This window comes from Pleurodeles waltl, chromosome 6 (genome assembly GCF_031143425.1).
Source record: "Pleurodeles waltl isolate 20211129_DDA chromosome 6, aPleWal1.hap1.20221129, whole genome shotgun sequence".
NCBI classification, from domain to species: domain Eukaryota; kingdom Metazoa; phylum Chordata; class Amphibia; order Caudata; family Salamandridae; genus Pleurodeles; species Pleurodeles waltl.
The window spans coordinates 763,615,217-763,635,093 of NC_090445.1; the positions used below are offsets into that span (position 1 = coordinate 763,615,217).

Below are 19,877 nucleotides of genomic sequence, written 5' to 3' on the forward strand. Positions count from 1 at the left end.
GTAACCAGAGTCACCTATTAGCCACACACGGTGTCTCTGTAGCTGTTCCATCACATAAGGGATGCTGCTATTTCGCATGACATACGCGTCATGCACTGACCCCGGGAACTTGGCATTTAGATGGGAGATGTACTGGTCAGCCAAACAGACCACCTGGACATTCATCGAATGGTAATTTTTTCTATTTCTGTACACCTGCTCATTGTCTTTTGGGGGTACTAAAGCCACATGGGTCCCATCAATGGCACCAATGATGTTGGGGATATGTCCAAGGGCATAGAAATCACCCTTCACAGTGGCCAAATCACCCTCCTCAGGGAAAACAATGTATCTCCGCATGTATTTCATCAGGGCAGACAACACTCTGGACAAAACCTTAGAAAACATAGGCTGAGACATCCCTGATGACATGGCCACTGTTGTCTGAAAAGACCCACTTGCCAAAAAATGGAGTACTGACAGAACCTGCACCAGAGGGGGAATCCCTGTGGGTTGGCGGATGGGGGACATCAGGTCTGGCTCCAGCTGGGCACACAGTTCATGTATAGTGGCTCGGTCAAGTCGGTATCGAAGTATAATATGTCGTTCTTCCATTGTCGACAGGTCCACCAGCGGTCGGTACACGGGAGGATTCATCCTTCTCCTCGCAAGTCCCAGCGGACGGTGCCTAGGAAGGACAACATGGTGCACAGAGTCAAGCAACCCACAGGTTCGTTCCCACAGCTTGCACAGTACACGAATCGCTATGCATTGAAAGGCTTGTATGAGTGGCAATGCAAGGCCTAGGCCTGTGTGACGCAGTAGAAATCATGCCATGTGGGCCCTTGAAATGGCGGCTGCCTGACCTGTGAAGTGTGACAGTGGGATGTGAGGTCACTGCGCTGGCGTGGCACACCGTGGCAGTAGGCGGTCGAAGACCGCGGCGCAAAGCAGCATTGGTTAACATTGAACCCTATGGGTCTCAGGAGCCAATGACGATGTGCGCCGGCGGTCGCGGTACGCACCGCCGCGGTACGCACCGCTGCGGGCGTGACCGCCATTTTCTATCTGCTTAATCACTCGAGACCTGATCATCCACAGGAGAGGACCTATACTGCAAGTGCTGCTGTGACCTCGGTCTGGAAGAGACAATGGCTGCTGCGACTGGGGAAAGGGCCCCTGCCTTCACTTCAGAAGAGTTGGAGAAACTTGTGGATGGGGTCCTGCCCTAGTATGCGCTACTCTACGGTCCTCCAGACCAACAGGTAAGTACACTGGGTGCACGTTGAATGGGCTATGCCTGGGTTGTGTGTGGTGGATGTAAGATGGTGGGGTGGGGAGTGAATGAGGAGTGCAAGGCACGACAGATGAGAGCATGTGCCACATGGCAGGGTTGGGGAGGGGGGGGCAATCACATCTAACATGCAGAAAAATGTTGAAATTTCCTTTCCCACCCTGTACATGTCAAATAGGTCAGCGCCCATCAGAAAGTCGACATTTGGCGTGCCATCGCCAAGGAAGTCCGGGACCTGGGGGTCCACAACAGACGGGGCACCCACTGCCGAAAGAGGTGGGAATACATCCGCCGCGGGACCAGGAAGACCGCTGAGTCACTGCTGGGGATGGCCTCCCAACGTAGGAGGGGTGCCAGTCGTACCTTGACCCCCCTGATGTCCCGGATCCTGGCGGTGGCCTACCCCGATTTGGATGGGCGCGTGAGGACATCACAGCAGACACAAGGGGGTGAGTACCAGCACATTCTGTTATCTTTACACGCAGTGGAGGCGTCTGGGTGGGGGAGGAGGGCTGTGGGTGACATTAGGCCAGGGCGCTTTCTGTAGTGTAGTCCCCTCCTTTAGGCATGGCCCTGTGCCCCGCCCCCCACCTCTGTAGGGTGCCAAGTACAGCAATCCATGGTCCAGCATCACCCATGTGCGCATTTGTTGTCCATAGACCTGTTGGCCTAGTCACAAGTACTGAGTAGTGTACCCCGATTGCGCGGCGTAGTGCATGAGGCTCCTGTGTCTGTCCTCTCCGCCAACGGTGTTGACAATGCATGCACTCAACCTGTTTTTATTTCTCCCCCACCCTTTTTCTTTATCTTCTTGTGCATGTGTGCATTAGCATCATCAGGCGGAGGAGAATTGGAATCGGAGCACGAGGGAGCTGCAACTCACAAGGCCCCGGTGGGCCATGGTACAGACACCGAGGTCACCAGTGATACGGAGGGCGAGGGGAGCACCACAACGGGGACCTGTGGTGACACCAGCGACACCGACACGTCCTCGGAAGGGAGCTCCCTAGCGGTGGCGGCAACATCCGGGCCCCCCGCCTCTACAGGTACAGCCGCCACCCAGCGCACCAGCTCCGCCCTCCCAGCAGCCCCTCAGCCTTCGCTCCGTGCCCGCTCGCCCAAGAAGGCGGGCATCTCCTTCGCCCCAGGCACCTCAGGCCCTGCCCATGTTAGCCCTGCTGCCCTCAGTGAGAAGGTCATTGACCTCCTACAGACCATCATTGTTGGGCAGTCTACCCTTTTGAATGCCATCCAGGGGGTAGAGAGGGAGGTGCATCGGAGCAATGCATACCTAGAGGGCATTCATTCGGGTCAGGCTGCCCATCAACAATCGTTCAATGCTCTGGCCTCAGCACTGACGGCAGCCATTGTCCCTGTTTCCAGCCTCCCTCTTCTAACTGCCTCCACCCTGTCTCTGTCTACTGTTCCTCAGCCTATCCCATCCACACCATCAGACCAGCCTGCACACACCTCAACACCCAAGGGCAGCTCATCCAGACATAAGCACCACAGATCACACAAGCATTCACCCAAGCAACACCCAGATGCAGACATGCCAACAGTCACTACCACCCCTGTGTCCCCATCCTCCTCGTCTCCCTCCTCCCTCCCTGTGACGTCTCCACTCACACCTGCATGCACACCACCATCAGCCAGTACTTCCATCACCAGCACACCCTCCAGTACAGTCCGCACACGTGCAGTCACCACCCCCACTGCCATTTACACATCCCCTGTGTCCTCTCCCACTGTGTCTGTCACCCCCTCTTCCAAGACACACAAACGCAGGCAGCCACCCACCTAACAGCCAACCACCTCACGACAGCCTCCGTCACAAGCACCTGCATCCAAAGACAGCACACCTGACTCTCCTACAACCACATCCTCTTCCTCCACTCCCATACCCACTACACCTACCCTTTACATTGGTCCTAAAAAACTTTACCTCTCCAAACTTAACCTCTTTGCCCCACCTGACCCACCCCCTCCATCTGCTAAGAGTCCCAAGAGCACCTCAGCCACCACCAGCCCTGCTTCAAGTGTCACCATTGTGCACGGGTTTTGGAGTCCACCCTTTCCCAGCACTGATACATCGGCCAGCAGCAAGGGGACAGCCAGCCCCCCCTGTAAAGAGGACCCGTAAAATCAAGGGCCGCCGCGAGAAGACTGACACAGCTGCCCCCAAGGAGCAAAGTCCTGGGCCGTCACCTGCCACAACATCCAGGGGAGGCAAGGGCCAGAGAGCCTCATCGAAGGAGGGCAAGGGCAGCAGGGCGGAGAAGTCAGCCAGCAGGGGCGCGGACCAGGAGGGCCCCACAAGCCCCATCCCGGGTGTGAGGGAGGACACCCACGGGCCCAGGACTCTGTCACAGAAGGGTCCAGCAACTGCAAGGTCGGAGGGCGACTAAGCAGGGAGTCCTGGCCAGGTCTGGCTCCCTTGAATGACTGGACAAGCACCGCTGAAGAGGGCCCCGCCGTGCAGAAAGGCACCGCTGAAGAGGGCCCCGCCGTGCAGAAAGGCACTGCTGAAGAGGGCCCGCCGTGCAGAAAGACACCGCTGAAGAGGGCCCCGCCGTGCAGAAAGGCACCGCTGAAGAGGGCCCCGCCGTGCAGAAAGGCACCGCTGAAGAGGGCCCCGCCGTGCAGAAAGGCACCGCTGAAGAGGGCCCCGCCGTGCAGAATGGCACCGCTGAAGAGGGCCCCGTCGTGCAGAAAGGCACCGCTGAAGAGGGCCCCGCCGTGCAGAAAGGCACCGCTGAAGAGGGCCCCGCCGTGCAGAATGGCACCGCTGAAGAGGGCCCCGCCGTGCAGAAAGGCACCTCTGAAGAGGGCCCCGCCGTGCAGAAAGGCACCGCTGAAGAGGGCCCCGCCGTGCAGAATGGCACCGCTGAAGAGGGCCCCGCCGTGCAGAAAGGCACCGCTGAAGAGGGCCCCGCCGTGCAGAAAGGCACTGCTGAAGAGGGCCCCGCCGTGCAGAAAGACACCACTGAAGAGGGCCCCGCCGTGCAGAATGGCACCGCTGAAGAGGGCCCCGCCGTGCAGAAAGGCACCGCTCCGCTGGGCCCCGCCGTCTCAAGCACCGCTCCGCTGGGCCCTTCATCTCAAGCACCGCTCCGCTGGGCCCTTCCTGTCAAGCACCGCTCCGCTGGGCCCTTCATCTCAAGCACCGCTCCGCTGGGCCCTTCCTGTCAAGCACCGCTCCGCTGGGCCCCGCAGTCTCAAGCACCGCTCCGCTGGGCCCTTCCTGTTAAGCACCGCTCCGCTGGGCCCTTCATCTCAAGCACCGCTCCGCTGGGCCCTTCCTGTCAAGTACCGCTCCGCTGGGCCCCGCCGTCTCAAGCACCGCTCCGCTGGGCCCTTCCTGTCAAGCACCGCTCCGCTGGGCCCTTCCTGTCAAGCACCGCTCCGCTGGGCCCTTCCTGTCAAGCACCGCTCCGCTGGGCCCCGCCGTCTCAAGCACCGCTCCGCTGGGCCCTTCCTGTCAAGCACTGCTCCGCTGGGCCCCGCCGTCTCAAGCACCGCTCCGCTGGGCCCTTCCTGTCAAGCACCGCTCCGCTGGGCCCTTCCTGTCAAGCACCGTTCCGCTGGGCCCTTCATCTCAAGCACCGCTCCGCTGGGCCCTTCCTGTCAAGCACCGCTCCGCTGGGCCCCGCCGTCTCAAGCACCGCTCCGCTGGGCCCCGCCGTCTCAAGCACCGCTCCGCTGGGCCCTTCCTGTCAAGCACCGCTCCGCTGGGCCCGTCCTGTCAAGCACCGCTCCGCTGGGCCCCGCCGTCTCAAGCACCGCTCCGCTGGACCCTTCCTGTCAAGCACCGCTCCGCTGGGCCCTTCATCTCAAGCACCGCTCCGCTGGGCCCTTCCTGTCAAGCACCGCTCCGCTGGGTCCCGCCGTCTCAAGCACCGCTCCGCTGGGCCCTTCCTGTCAAGCACCGCTCCGCTGGGCCCCGCCGTCTCAACACCGCTCCGCTGGGCCCTTCCTGTCAAGCACCGCTCCGCTCGGCCCCGCCGTCTCAAGCACCGCTCCGCTGGGCCCTTCCTGTCAAGCACCGCTGGCCCATTGACAGTGCCGGTTCTGTGTCGAGCTAGTGTTCACGCTGCACTCGGGGCACCCTGCCTCCTCCATTACCTGTGGAGTCTGTGATCCACCTGATGGCCTATGTCTCTGCACTCCCCAGGATGGCACAGTGGGCAGACCACCCACTGTAGAGACTTGTGAGACTGTGGCTTTGCACTCCCCAGGATGGCACAGTGGGCATGGTGGACCCTTCGTGGATCTGGCGTCGTGGACTCATGTGGCTGAGGTGCCCCCCCCTCCCTTCCCCCTGAGGTGCCTGGAGTTTTGTCATCTGATGCCCCAGCAGTGTTCTCTCCAACGGACTCAGTTCTCCTGTGTGGGCTTTGCCCATGTGTTGATACACTCTGGCCCACGGACAGTGGAAATTTAAGTGACTGTGCAGGACTTATTGCCTATGTTTATCGGTTTCGCAATGTTCTTACTTGATTTTTTACAATTCATATTGCTATTTTACCATGACTTCAAAGAACCTCTTTTATACATAAATGTTGTTTCTCACTTTAATTATGTCTTTGCATTATTCCGGGGGGTTTGGGTGGTGTCACTGTGACTTGGTGCTCTGCATTGGTGTGTAGATAGTTGGGGGGGGGGCCCATATGTGTGTGCCCGTAAGCTTTCCTCCTCCCCCCTCCCCTGTGTCGTAGGTGCAGTCCTCACCGTTGTCGTCTGCGCCAGCGTTCGTACTGGTGGTAGATGAGCAGGTAGGCAATAGCTGGTAGGATGTTTAATTCGGGTTCCATGCTGTCCTCTGTCCTCGTGGAGTGTGTATAGGTGAGCGTTTTCCCGTTCGTAGTCTGTTTCCGCCGTGTTTTTATCGGTGGGGCTCCCGCCCCGGAAAAGGTGGCGGATTGGTGAGTTGTGATAGGGTGGGCGGTACATTGTCTGCCGCCTGCCTGTTGGCGGTGACCGCCGCGCTGTTTGTCTGTCCCGCCGTGGCGGTCGGAGTGTTAAAGTGGCGGCCTGTGTTGGCGGTTCCCGCCAGGGTCGGAATACCTTTTTTTTTACCGCCTGCCTGTTGGCGGGTTGGCCGCCGCTTTATCACCGACCGCCAGGGTTGGAATGACCCCATCTGTCAGGAGGTAAAGATCCTCTGCTACCACCTGATTCAATCATGTTTATGAATTTGAATCAATGGTAAACCTGAAACAAAAACAATATTAAAATACATGTTTACTATGATTGCCTAAAACACATCATTATAGAGCTGCTATTTTGGAAAGTGGCATAAGGGTTGCTCTGAGGAGTTATTTTCTGACTCTATAAGACTACTTGACCTCCAAAACCTATGTTTTGACTCTAGAATGAAGTATATAGGTCTCATGGGTCCTGTAATTTGACATCATCATTGTAATACATCAGCAATTTTAAAAAATGTCTTCCAGAAAAATCTGACCCAGATTAAAAATGTCTGCACAAGCTAAATTACTTCTCTAACGAGACAAAAACACTAATCAAAATGAAAATCTCTGGACAATTTTTTTATGGAGGTATATCAAGGGTCCAGGACTATTTAAGCTGCCTATTATGTGATATTTAGCTTTATATTTAACTGCTTGACGGTGAAAGAGCTAAAAACTGAATTCAACAACAGCAGCAAACTATTATGATCAGGAGTCAGTTTTTGCTAAAATAGAAGCCTCTGTTTTCATAATGTTAAAAATAAAACCCTTTTTTATAAAAGTGTGAAAGAAGATTAAAGGACCATTTCCTCCCCTAGAATTAAAGGGAGCTTCCTACTTAGACCCTACAGTTCATCATTAATGATCGTAAATGATTTGTTTGAATTATGATGAGTGATGTTCAGCAACCTCCACTTCCAAACCAATCGGTCAGCATCCCATGAAATAAAGTATGGTTTTCCTCAGATGAGGTACAGTAAAGTTGCAGTCCATGTATTCCCGAACATTATACCCAGAGCCACTGGAATTATGCAATTGTGTGGCTGCTCCGATTTTGGTATAGTTATAGATTTGTCGCATTTGCCACATAATTCATCATCTGCCTCATAATCTGATGATTTAACAGAAAAAGTGTTGTTTATAACTCAAAGGGTTCAAAAGTTACTAAAAAAGAGTGGCATGTGTTGTCGTGCAGTAGAAGGCCCTTTGACTTGTCACCTTTTGGTTGCTGATTGCTATATTTGGGTGTTAAACTGGCACTAATGAGGTGCAACAGCAGATTGACCGACTCTCTGGAGAAAAACAGGCACACCCATCACATTAGTCCAGAAAGGTGGTATAATCCAAATAATTTTTGTCAAATTATGTTTGTGAAAAATAAAATATTGTTGTGCATTGTGGATAATTCTTTTTGGAGACATTTTGTTTGAACTGTGTGGTAAGCCTTTGACACCGAGCCATAGTCACCCACTAACCTTTGGTGTGTTAAATACTGTTTATTATCATTTCCCCACTGTAAAAAGGATTTGCCAAGTGGTGTAATGAAACTTAATGGGGCCCCCCTGCAAAGTACCTGGCCAGGGGGCCCCTTCCACTGGACCTAGTCAGGGGCCAGCCACCTATATACAGTTTATTCTGGTGAGGGCCCCCCGCATCCCAGGTGCCTGCGAGGGCCTATGTTTCGCCAGTGGATTTGCCAGGTGAATTGGGGGTGCTTATGGTTGGTGATGGTTGTTGAAGAGGAGGAGTGCCAGGTTCTAGAAAATTTTGTTAGGAAGGGGTCCTTATGCCAAAAAAATTTTGCCAGGGGGTCTTGGCATTAAAATGTTTGAAGACCTCTACTTTAAGATGATGGATGGACAGATAGTGTACTGCTCAATCTCAAAGCATTAAGGTTGTTTAGCCCTTACACAGTAAGAGTCAATGTGCGCATTCAGAGATCTTTAAATCAAGATATTCTTGAGGACAGCATCACTAGTAGGCAGTTTAATGCCTCACTATTAATTGAATTAGATAAAGTACAATGAACAACAGCATTGATCAACTTTCACAAAAATTTAACATGAATCCACCACCGCCAAAGGATTGTGTGTTACGCATCACCAAAGCACAGTTAATGTATGGAAGAAGGTTGTGGTCCAGAATATGGAGTAGATGGGTAGCCTAAAAACTCAACACCACGGGCTTGATTCACAAAGGTAAACTTAGATGTTAAGTCTAAAAGATCTAAGTTTACCACTTTGTGAATTCACAAAGGGCATTTACGAGTAGTATTTTAAGGTTCCCTCCGAGTGCGGACCATTTGCTCCTAGTGCAAACTTAAAGATACTAGTAAATGCCCTTTGAGAATTCCTAAAGTGGTAAACTTAGACATTTGGTCAAAGTTTAGACCAAAGTCTAAGTTTACCTTTGCGAATTGGGCCCCACGTGTTTAAGTAGCAGGAGTTCCCTTATGAAACACTAGAGGGAAGCAAAGTCAAACAGAAGCACCGATAAGGATTAAAATAACGGAACAGAAAGAGGCGCGACGAACTTAGATTGATTTAATTATAACTACATAAAGGTTCTTGGAGATGGACTGTCTTATAGCGAAACACGCACAATTAAGGCCCTCATTATGAGATTGGCGGCAAATGCTGCCTACAGCGACGGCCGCCAACATACCGTCGCCGTGGCTACCGACCGTCCATACCAATATGACCGCAGCCAGAATTCTTCCAGAAGGCTGGCGGAATTCTGGCAACGGTCATGGCGGCGGACGACGGTAAGGTGTCGCTGCTGCCAGCAGCAGCGCCACGTCAGCAAAACACTGCCTACCGTATCATGTTTCATGATACGGCCTGGCGGTGTTTTGCTGGCAGACGCTGCTGCTGGCAGCAGCGCCGCATCCCATCTCCTGCTGGAGGACCCCCTGCAAGTAGGTAATTCGGGTTCTCCGACAGAAGAGAGGGGTGGGGGTGTTGTGTGCGTGTGACTGTGTGTGAATACGTGCATGCGTGTTTAATGCGTGTGTGCATGAGTGTGTGTGTGTACGTGCATGTTGTGTCGTGTGCTTGCCTCCACTATAGCACCGACCGCCAGGGTCGTAATGACCCCCTAAATGACATATATATTATATATATATATATATATATATATATATATATATATATATATATATATATATATTTATTATGCATAGAATTCACCGCACTCCACTGGGTCCCGTGTATCACTTTTATTTCAAGCAGTCAGTAACCAGGTAGAACCAGGTGAAAATAAATATTTCGAGGGTGGTCTCCTCCGTCACCTACACCGGCAACAAGAGTGCGCCACTGAAAACTGCATCAGACCCATTGCTTTGAGATATAGATATATATAATTTTGATTCCTCTGCACTGCCAAAAAGCACGTTACGAAAACACTGTGTAACTGTGTTGCAAGTCTCCACAGGTGTTGAGGTAGAATCAGCGACTGTGCCTTTTAAACGCCTCTCTTAACTTTTACTTATTATCTTTTACCTGCCCATGTCCCACTCTCCAACCAGCCATGCACCACTCCTACTGCCCTACTCACTGGCGTTACATCACTCTTACTAGTTAATACCAGTTCCAGTGAAGGGACCCGATAGTCAAATTGTCTTTTAGAAGTGAATTTCCAGCAAAAAATACCCCTGCCATCTATCTCATGCTTTCACTCTATCCACGACCTTTCAGTTCAACTCTATGTTTCTCAAAGAGAAGGGATCTTGGACAGGTGCATAGAAGAATGCAAGGTGTCCCCTGTGGAATCCAGCAACGGACTCATGGAGACCCATAGATTGTGAAGAAGCCCATTTATTTGAGACATGATAGGGCTCTACAGACTACATTATGCAACGTCGCTCTCTTCTCTCAATTTAGACAAGATCCTCCATACCACAGTATCTCCTCTAAAATACTGAAATTCTAAGCCCCACTCCCAAAGCAACTCTCATTCTTAAAACATTTTTATTTAAAAAAAGTCGGCGTGTTTGATCTTCGCCCTCTTTAATCTTTCTCTCCTAAATTGGGCCATGCATTCTCCATTTTATCACCAATAGATGCGTTTCAACATTTTAAGTAACTCCACACCAGACAACTGTATCACAGTTAGTCCCCTCGGAGCGCCAGCAGCATACGGTGTTAGCCTGGCTAGTTCGTGCAACAGCCTTGGCCATCCCATGCCTCCTATCCTCACCACACAACGTCAGGTTAATCGCCCCTTTCCTATTTTTGCTTCGTAGGGAGCCCCAGCTATCTATTTTGCCATGGAACTTCTCCAAATCCACATTTATATTCTGTGGCTTATTGCATCGAAAAATAAAACATGACACAAACTAGAAGGCCAGCGATTAGACACTGTCTGTTCCCATTCTATGAACCAAATCTCCTCCCATATATTAACATGAAACTTCCTGGATCCTAATTGTCCCAAAATGTCTGTCTGTCATAGGCCAATCCTCAGCTCTTCGTTGAAGCCCTTATGTGGAACATATGAGTGTAAACTTGTTCTGGCCAAAGGGCACATTCCTTCTGGTGTGTTCTCATCAATGCCAGCATCTTCTTACTTTTTAAGACCTTCCCATCTTCATGATCAAAAAATAACTTAATCTCTGGCCTCCTGAACCTTCCACATGCAACCCTTGCGTTTACTAGTGCTCGCATGCATGCCCAAGGATACACGGGCGCAGCACACACACTCTGTGTGCGTGTAAGTGTATGCCAAAGTTAGGGCCAGTCCTAGGATTTTTGGGGGCCTAGGCAGAAAGAGAATGGGAGAGTCCCCCTAACTTGCATATGCCGTGACATCACATTAAACACTATAAATTGAATTATAATCCCATGGCATTGTTGAAGCAACTTTGCAAGAAGCAACTTTACTAATGCAATAGCAGAAAAAAACAATAAAAACATAAATAATTGCCGTAATAGAATATGCTGAAATAATTTAAAACTATATTAAGTGGAAATACATTATATTATTCACTCTGGGTGGAAAAGCCTGGTCCAGATTTCTACAGAACATATATCTTTACTCTAGTGTTAACATTTCTTCCTGGCTAGTACGCTATATGTGTTGGTATGTGGTATTTATATAGTGCAAACATAACACAAAGGCATTGAAGTGTGTGAGAAGGAGAATGTGCTTAGTCAACTGTTATTACATCATAGTGTAGTGTTCTTTAGAGAGGTCAGTATTTAGCTGTTTCCTAAAATGGAGCTGGGCTGGGGGTGTACAGATGGATATGGGGATGGCATTCCAGATCGTTGGTGCATGGACGGGGAATATATTTTGCCTTGTGATTTGGACTTCTTTGTTACCCTATTAAAGGTATCCTGATTGTGGGTGTGCGAAGAGCCCCTGGATATTGCAAGCTTGACATCCAAGTAAGCAGGGGTTCTGGCCAACAAAAGGAGACTATGGAGTTCCATCAAGGTGGGGTGATGTGGTCATATTTCTTCAAGTCCTAATGAGGCATGGTGATGTATGTAAAATGCCCTTATCCTTATCGTAGGGGTCTTCAAACTGTGGAACGGGCGCCCCTAGAGGGGCCTCAAATGAGTGGGGTGGGGGCGCCAGGCTCTGACAAAGAGAAGCATTGTGCTGATAACAAGGCTTTGTTTTAAGCTGAAAAAACATTAGCATTAGTAAACAGCTCCGTAATGGGCCATCACTAACATGTTTTAGCATTTATATGCCATCTGGGAGTTATGTGTCGAAAGGGAAGGGACACCAATTACTCTTCAAAACCCCTACCTCACCATCTTCTAATAATCACAATGTGGATACTTTTACAGGTTAGTTAGGCCAGCCTGAAGAATACTGTTTGGCATCATTTACTTGATCGCATTTTTAAAACAGTAACAGAACTTAACTGCAGTGTTAAAAACATTGCCAATTTAATAGAATAATTGTGAAAACTTTGGGCGGAGGTTCAATGATTCTTTTTCTCCTCGGGGCACGGTATTAAAATGTTTGAAGACCACTGTCTTAAAAGGTGGTAAGTGTGGATTAAAATTCCAATATAGTTTCCCAGATACCCCTTGTAAGGGAAGGTGTGAGGCACGGAAGATTTTTGAGCAAGAAATACTCCTTTAAGAGTCTTATCTTTAGAAGTAGAGCTACAGTAGATCTTCATCGGACTTAGAGACATATTTACAAGAAAGAGGCACAACACTAGTGATGCGCCACTTGTCTTATGGACCCCTTGCATCCCCTAATGCCACCATGGTAGCACCATATTTACAATATGGTGCACCATGTCTTAAGTTAGGGGCAATAGCATTATTTGTTTTACGCTATTGCAACGCTATACTGGATTAGTGTAAAAAAATGACGCTAATTCAGTATTGTGTTAAGAGGCCCACTGAAATCAATGGGAGCCTCATTTTAACGCCACTTGTAGTGACCTTCTAAAGAGGGAACGCCCCCTTTGCATACATCATGCAAATATTATGTATGATATGGCTCAAAGGGTTTACAAGGTGGCACAAACCTTGTTTGCGCCACCTTGTAAATATGGCGCTATGGTAGTGGCCCGTTAGAGTCACATTGACAGCAAAAATGTTGGTGAAAATGTGGCGCTAAGGTGCGCTAAGGGGTGCAAGTTCTTGTAAATCTGGCCCTTAATTTTCAACCAATTAATTTGGAAAACTGCACACCATAAAAGTGAAATATTTCATTTGTTTTTTTATTCTCGGTCTAAGCACTTACTCTCATTAGTCCCCAGCAAACCCAATAAAAATTCACATTTCTAAGGGCAGGGCAATATATTATAGACCTTCTACCCTATGTGGAATACCCAGAAGATGGTTCTATGGTGCACATACAGTACCTCAATAGCCAGGGGCCATGCCTAATAAATCTAACAGATAAATATACACAACTTTTGAACATATGCCCAGCTAATCCTCAGCCATTTTCCTGCTGAGAGATTATTGCACATACGCCAGGTTCAGAAAACGCTGCCAGAGCAATGCAAATGGCAGTAAATAACTGTATGAATGTGCTTAACATTATAAAGAACAGCTCAGCATAATCCACAAGCGCCCGTTACAAGCGGAAGCAAAAATAATTTTGGCTTGGAAACAGGTATTGTCTTAAGAGGCTGGCAAGTCCTCCTCCTCCCAGGGGTTCAGTGAATAGAGCCTGGACACTGATTAGAGTTCAGCATATTCCTGTTAGACAACCCTCTTGCTTATTATAATAAGTAGAGCAGTGGAGCTGGATGTGAGTTCTTGTTATGTTGGTGAGGTTGATGCCCCATGCCTTGCCGCCGAGGTGTAGCACTGCCAGGCCTAAAGGAGTAAGTTTCCTCTGCTCAGCCTCGCAGTGATACATCAAGACTGTGAGGCACAATGGGCGGCCTTTAAGCATGCTATAATGGTTGCACATAAGAGGACTGTTTCCTTCTTCTTAAAGTGCATTACAAACGACATCTTCACATGTAAGAACTTGACCTCAACGTGTTTGTATGACTACATCATTCACGTCACTGATGTGAATCCATAAGGTACTTTTTACCTCACTTTGAGGATTTGTTTCTCAGACGATCAGAACCTGCTTCATTCCTCCCTTTTGACTCTATTGATCTCCATACATCCATCCATGGATCCAACTTTCCATCCATGGATCCATTCTCTCTCTCTCCTTCGTTCCACTCTCTCCTATAGAACAATTGTACCAGCAGAGCATGCAGCTACTTACTTCCCCAGCAGTCTAGATTTTTTTTGCTTCTGCTGGCAAAAACCATAGCCACTGAGAGCCCTATTTTCTATGACCTCTGTCACCGGGGCTCCAATCAATTTTTCTGCTGTTCAGTTGGTTCAGAAAAACAAAAGGTTGTCACTTTGATGATAAGAGAAAAGTATAAATTATCCTTTAATTTCTTTAATGCCAGATTTAACATTCTTTCCGTGGTCCACTTAAGTAGAAGTTTTGAAACTGGACCATAACTCGAAGTGTGAAAGAATATAACTACAGAATAGCTCATATAGGGGGTCATTCTGACCCCGGCCGGCGGCGGAAGCCGCCGGCCTGGCGGGAACCGCCAGAAGACCGTACCGCGGTCAAAAGACCGCGGCGGTCATTCTGACTTTCCCGCTGGGCTAGCGGGCGACCGCCAAAAGGCCGCCCGCCCGCCCAGCGGGAAAGCACCAGCAACGAGGATGCCGGCTCCGAATGGAGCCGGCGGAGTTGCTGGTGTGCGACGGGTGCAGTTGCACCCGTCGCGATTTTCAGTGTCTGCCAAGCAGACACTGAAAATCTCAATGGGGCCCTGTTAGGGGGCCCCTGCAGTGCCCATGCCAGTGGCATGGGCACTGCAGGGGCCCCCAGGGGCCCCACGACACCCGTTCCCGCCATCCTGTTACTGGCGGTGAAAACCGCCAGAAACAGGATGGCGGGAAGGGGGTCGGAATCCCCATGCTTGCAGCGCCGCCGTGGAGGATTCCCTGGGGCAGCGGGAAGCCGGCGGGAAACCGCCGGCTTCCCTTTTCTGACCGCGGCTTTACCGCCGCAGTCAGAATGCCCCCGGAAGCACCGCCAGCCTGTTGGCGGTGCTTCCGCGGCACTCTGCCCTTGCGGTTTTCAACCGCCAGGGTCAGAATGACCGCCATAATTTTTTCTAGCTATGAATGCTTAAAGTATAATGTTTTCATCCAAAGTCGTTTTTTTTATTTTTTGCAGGATATCTGTCCTGCTGCACTAGACAGTATTCTAACCTGTGAAAGTTGTACCATACAAAAACAAGCATTGGCAAAGCCAATAGGTCTTGCCTTTACAAGCACTATTGACTTTGGTAATGTGTGTTGTAGTGTTATACACAGTGTGGTTGCTGTTCAGCATGGCTAAAAGTTAGTGGTGTGGAATATTGTAGAGTGGAGTTGGGGTAGAGTGTTGTAGAGTGTAGCGAAGGAACTAGTGGAGAAGAGTAACGTTAAATGGTTCAGTGGCAGGAAGTGTTGTGACACAGGGTGGCGTGGGGTGGAATAGGATGGAGTGGGTTGGAAAGGACTGAGGCAGTGGGGTGGATTGGAATAGAGTGCGGTGGACTGGATTTGAGTAGAGTAGGGTGGATTGAATAGGGGGTGGATTGAAATGGGGTGAGGTGGCTTGGAGTGGGGTGATTAGATTGGGTTGGAGAGGGTGGATTGGATTTAATTGATAGGACTAGGGTGTGGTGGATTGGATTGGGGTGGTTTTAAGTGGGGTGAATTAGAGTGGGGTGGATTAGACTAGACCAGAGTGGGGTGGATGGGCTGGAGTGGGGTGGATTGGACTGGAGTGGATTGGAGTGAAGTGGATGGATTAGAGTGGGGTGGATTGGGCTGGAGTGGGGTGGATTGGACTGGAGTGGATTGGAGTGAGGTGGATGGATTAGAGTGGGGTCAGGAGGATTGAGTAGGGTGAATTGGATTGAGTGGGGTGGACAGGAATTGAGTGAGGCGGATTGGATTGAGTGGGGTGGCTTGGATTGGAGTGGGGTGAGTGCATTGGATTGGCGTGGGGTGGATTGGAGTGGGGTGGATTGGACAGGAGTGGGATGATTTGGATTGGTCTGGGGTGGATTAGATTGGTATGGAGCACAGTGGATTGGATTGGTGTGGAGTCGGGGATTGGAGTGGGTTGGATTAAGAGGTGTGGAGTGGATTGGATTCGGTGGATTAAGGTGAACTGGATTGGACTGGGGTAGATAAAGTGGATTGGATTGGAGTGGGATGTACTTAAGTGAGGCGGGTGGATTGGAGAGGGTCGGATTGGATTGGGGTAGGGTAGGCTGGACTGTAGTGGGGTAGGTTGGACTGTGGTGGGTTGGATTGTGGTGGAATAGATTGGATTGGAGTGGGCAGATAATTATGGATTGTGTGCAACAGATTGAGTGTGCCAGACTGTTTTGGTTTGCAAAGGGGCCAATTGAAGTGGGTTAGATTTTTTAATTGGAGTGAGGCATTCTTTTAATTGGAGTGGGACAAATTGTTTTGGATTAGAGTGGGGACAATTGTTTTGGATTGCAGTTTTGGTTAGCAGATGGACAGATTGGAGAGGGGTAGATTGTTTTGGATTGGAGTAGAGAGGATTGTTTTTGATTGGAGTAGGGCAGATTGTTTTGGATTGGGGTGGGGCAAATTGGTTTAGATTGGAGTGGGGAAGATTGTTTTGGATAGCAGTGGGGCAGATTGCTTTGGATTGGAGTGGACAGATTGTTTTGGACTGGAATGGGGAATAATGGAGTGGGGCAGATTGTTTTGGGTTGGGATGGGGCAAATTGTTTTGGATTGGAGTGGGGCAGATTGCTTTAGATTGGAGTAGGGCAGATTGTTTTGGATTGAAATGGGGAATATTGTTTTTTATTGGAACTGGGAATATTGGAAAGGGGCATATTGCTTTAAATTGAAGTGGGGCTGATTGTTGTGGATGAGTGGGGCAGATTGTTGTGGATCTGACTGGGCAGATTGTTTTTGGATTGGAGTGGGGCAGATCGTTGTGGATTAGAGTGGGCCAGATTGTTTTGGATGGCTGTACTAGAGTGGGGCAGATTGTTTTGGATTGCAATGGGGCAGATTGGAGTAGGGTAGGTTTAGTGGATTGGAGTGTGGTGAATTGGAGTGGATTGGGGTTAGTGTTTTGGGTTGGAGTGGGGTGGATTGGATTGGGATGGGATACATGGGGGGTACTTCACGATCATTTCTTAAAGCATAATTTCTAAAATTACACATAAGAAAGAAACAATGTTGCTTTACAATATTTAAAACAAGATAATTTAGTAATCGTTTGAGAGCAGCACCCACAAGGAAAAACAAAACAAAACATCTGTGCAAAGTGAGAAAAGTAGACTTGGGAAAATAAAACAAAAAGTGAGCTAAAGAAAATACAACCTTGCAATTGTGTTTGTCCTGCTAGGCATGTTTTTGCCAGTCATACTCCAGTTTGCAGGGCACCAGAGGTTAAAATGAACAAAATAGTACCTGAATCAACCAATGCTTGGTCTCTGCTCCACAGATAAGAACGTAAATGATGCTATGCCACAGTGACCAACTGCGAGGCTCCAAAGAAGAGTGTCATGCAATCCAACAAATGATAAGCAACAGGCGTGCCCCAATTCCTTTTCTAAATACAACAGTGTCTCACAACCCATATGCATGCTCTAGCGCATGCTATCACAGGCTAGACCCTAAAGAGGCATATCCAACCGTTTTCAAATAATGTGTATCAACATTTCCTTTCTGAATAGGGCTGCATTTCAATATTCATCAATAGTGTTCAATACTCTACATTTTGCATTTTTCCACATACAGTTTAGAGGAAATGTCTGCATTTTTTCAGACTAGGGAATGGATAGACCAACTAATTGTTAAATCATCAGATTATATTCATGCTCACTTGCAAATCTGCCTTGTTAGCTAGTATCACATCCCAAGACTGGGAAGCCAGTTTTACTGGCTTTAAAAAACTACGTGTCTCATAATGCAGAGTTCTGTTTGCTGGAAAGAAAAGCAGAAGTTTCTCGTGTCACACACAGGTGATGAGGTCAAGTGGAAGCTGTGCTTTTACCCCAGACAAAACAAAGTCAAATTATTTTTCATAAAATGTCACACATTAGCACACCAAACATGGAAATGTCACAGGTAGGTAGATTTAAAACTTGGTAGCTATGTATAAACTTTCCTAGGCCTCTCAGCCATTCTGTAGTTCTTCGAAGTCCAGAAGGTGAGGCCCTCTCTGCCTGCGTGTGGCAGTCCTGGTCCAGTGCTAAGCGGCAATGGGGAGTTCACACCTCTCCTGGACCTCGCAAGACACAATAACATGACTGCTGGGCCCAGGGTTAAAGTTCTCTTCGCCTTGGTGTCTAAGCCATGGTATACTAATGCGACTTCCTTTCTAGGGGTATCTCTCTTGCACCTCGCAGCCATTGTCTAGTGCTGCAGGGCCCTGAGGAGGGGCCAAGACAACAAATGAGGCACCCTCATGAGCAGGAAAGACAGTGTGGCTACTCTTTCCTCCACCCCGCTTCTGACCTTTGTGCAAGCTGTTAATGGTCGCCCCCACCTCCCAAGAAAATCTACTTTTCCCTTTGAAGTGCGCGGCTGCGACATACGTCGAGGCTGAGACACACGTCGCTGCGAAATAGTGGATGGATGGAGAAGGGGGCACAAGAGGAGGTCACAGCGTGGACGGAAATAAATGAAAGAAGCGTGCTGTGGTCTGTGGCCAACTGATGCGGGGCCCCATGTGGATAAGATGAACGCGGGGCACTAGGCAGCTGCCCACACTGCCCATGTCTAGCGCCGAATCTAGATATTTAACACATTCACAGGCTCTTCTCTATATCAGGTTCCACAAACCCCTTTAGAGCAGTCCAAAGAGGGACACTTACCACAGGACAGGAGAACTTCTCGCTATCGCACACATACGTCTCGCAATGCAGCCAGACCTTGGAGAGTTTGGGGATGTTCTGGAACCGGAAGGCATTGAACTGGAAAGTTGCCCTACTGTTCTTGCCATTCTCGTGCACAAGAACAGTGTTATCTGTGGCACACCTGAAAAATCACACTGTTCAGTTTATACAGTATGTGGGTAGAAAATACACAAACAAGTATATGGTTCTATTTTTAGAAGAAGATTACTGTAACAACTTTTTCTAACAATGTTGACTCAGAAATACGTCTTTGTTAATGGCCCGTACACAATTTACTAAAATAAAGAATTAATTTATGGCATTCCTAGAATGTTCATCTTGCAATATTCTTAATACTTGTTAGCCACCAATGAGCATCTTATGTTTTTTGCCATTCGTTTTTATAGTAATAACTAAAACCATTGGATTCATTATTTTAAGGCTTACATTTTGCTGAATTTGTTTTAGTACCCAGTATGTTACCGATCACTCCAAAAGTTAAAGAAATGGCGTAATGCTTTGAATGTAATGAAATATTCAAACTTTATTAAAGACAGAATAATAGAAACAGTGAAGAGGAGAACTACTCAAGGTATTTTTTTTATCAGGGAACCTATATAGGAAGAAAGAGTCAAACCTGTATAATCCATTGACGTCAGTCTCATAAAATACCCGGAAGCAGAAGTGAAGGTCCACACCCTTTGACCCTTGCCCGATCCTTAAGTCTATCTACAGCTGCAGAAGGACTCGGGGAAGGTCAGAGTGAGAAACACAGAAAGAATGAATACTAACATGTTTCTTAGAGCCCTCTGTTCCTTCTTCACCCGATAGTGGTTCGTGAGCCGTGACACCACGGTGCAAGGGCAGGGTCAGAGGTACCAAAGGGCAATGGGCCTCTGGCTTACCCAATTTTACTTCCGTGATATAGATAGCAAGAGAGAAGGAAGACAGTTGATGTGAGTACCTCATGCACCTCAGGATTATGAATAGAGGAGAGCAGGAATGTCAGGGGTGCCAGAGAGGCTGTGCTTGAAATGGAAAAATAGAAGTGCTGGTACTCTGTACCGGAGTACCTGCTTGTTTCTAAGAAGTGCTGGTACTCTCCAATTAAAAGTATTGCATTTTTCTTGAGAAGTTAGGTACTCTCCCTCTCAAAATAAAAAAGTGCCAGTACTCTGTACCGGTCAGTAGCACCCCATTTAAAGCACTGCAGAGAAGGCATCATTGCCACGTT

The 19,877-nt window shown here is 48.9% G+C and overlaps 1 protein-coding gene across 1 annotated transcript in view; it reads right to left on the reverse strand.

Annotated features, from left to right (window-relative positions):
- Window positions 1–19,877, reverse strand: part of TECTB (tectorin beta) — a 230,403-nt gene that overhangs the window by 97,366 nt on the left and 113,160 nt on the right. The window contains exon 8 of the mRNA XM_069242215.1: window positions 18,623–18,785. Coding sequence (XP_069098316.1) covers window positions 18,623–18,785 — 163 coding nt within the window. The remainder of the gene's footprint in view (window positions 1–18,622; window positions 18,786–19,877) is intronic.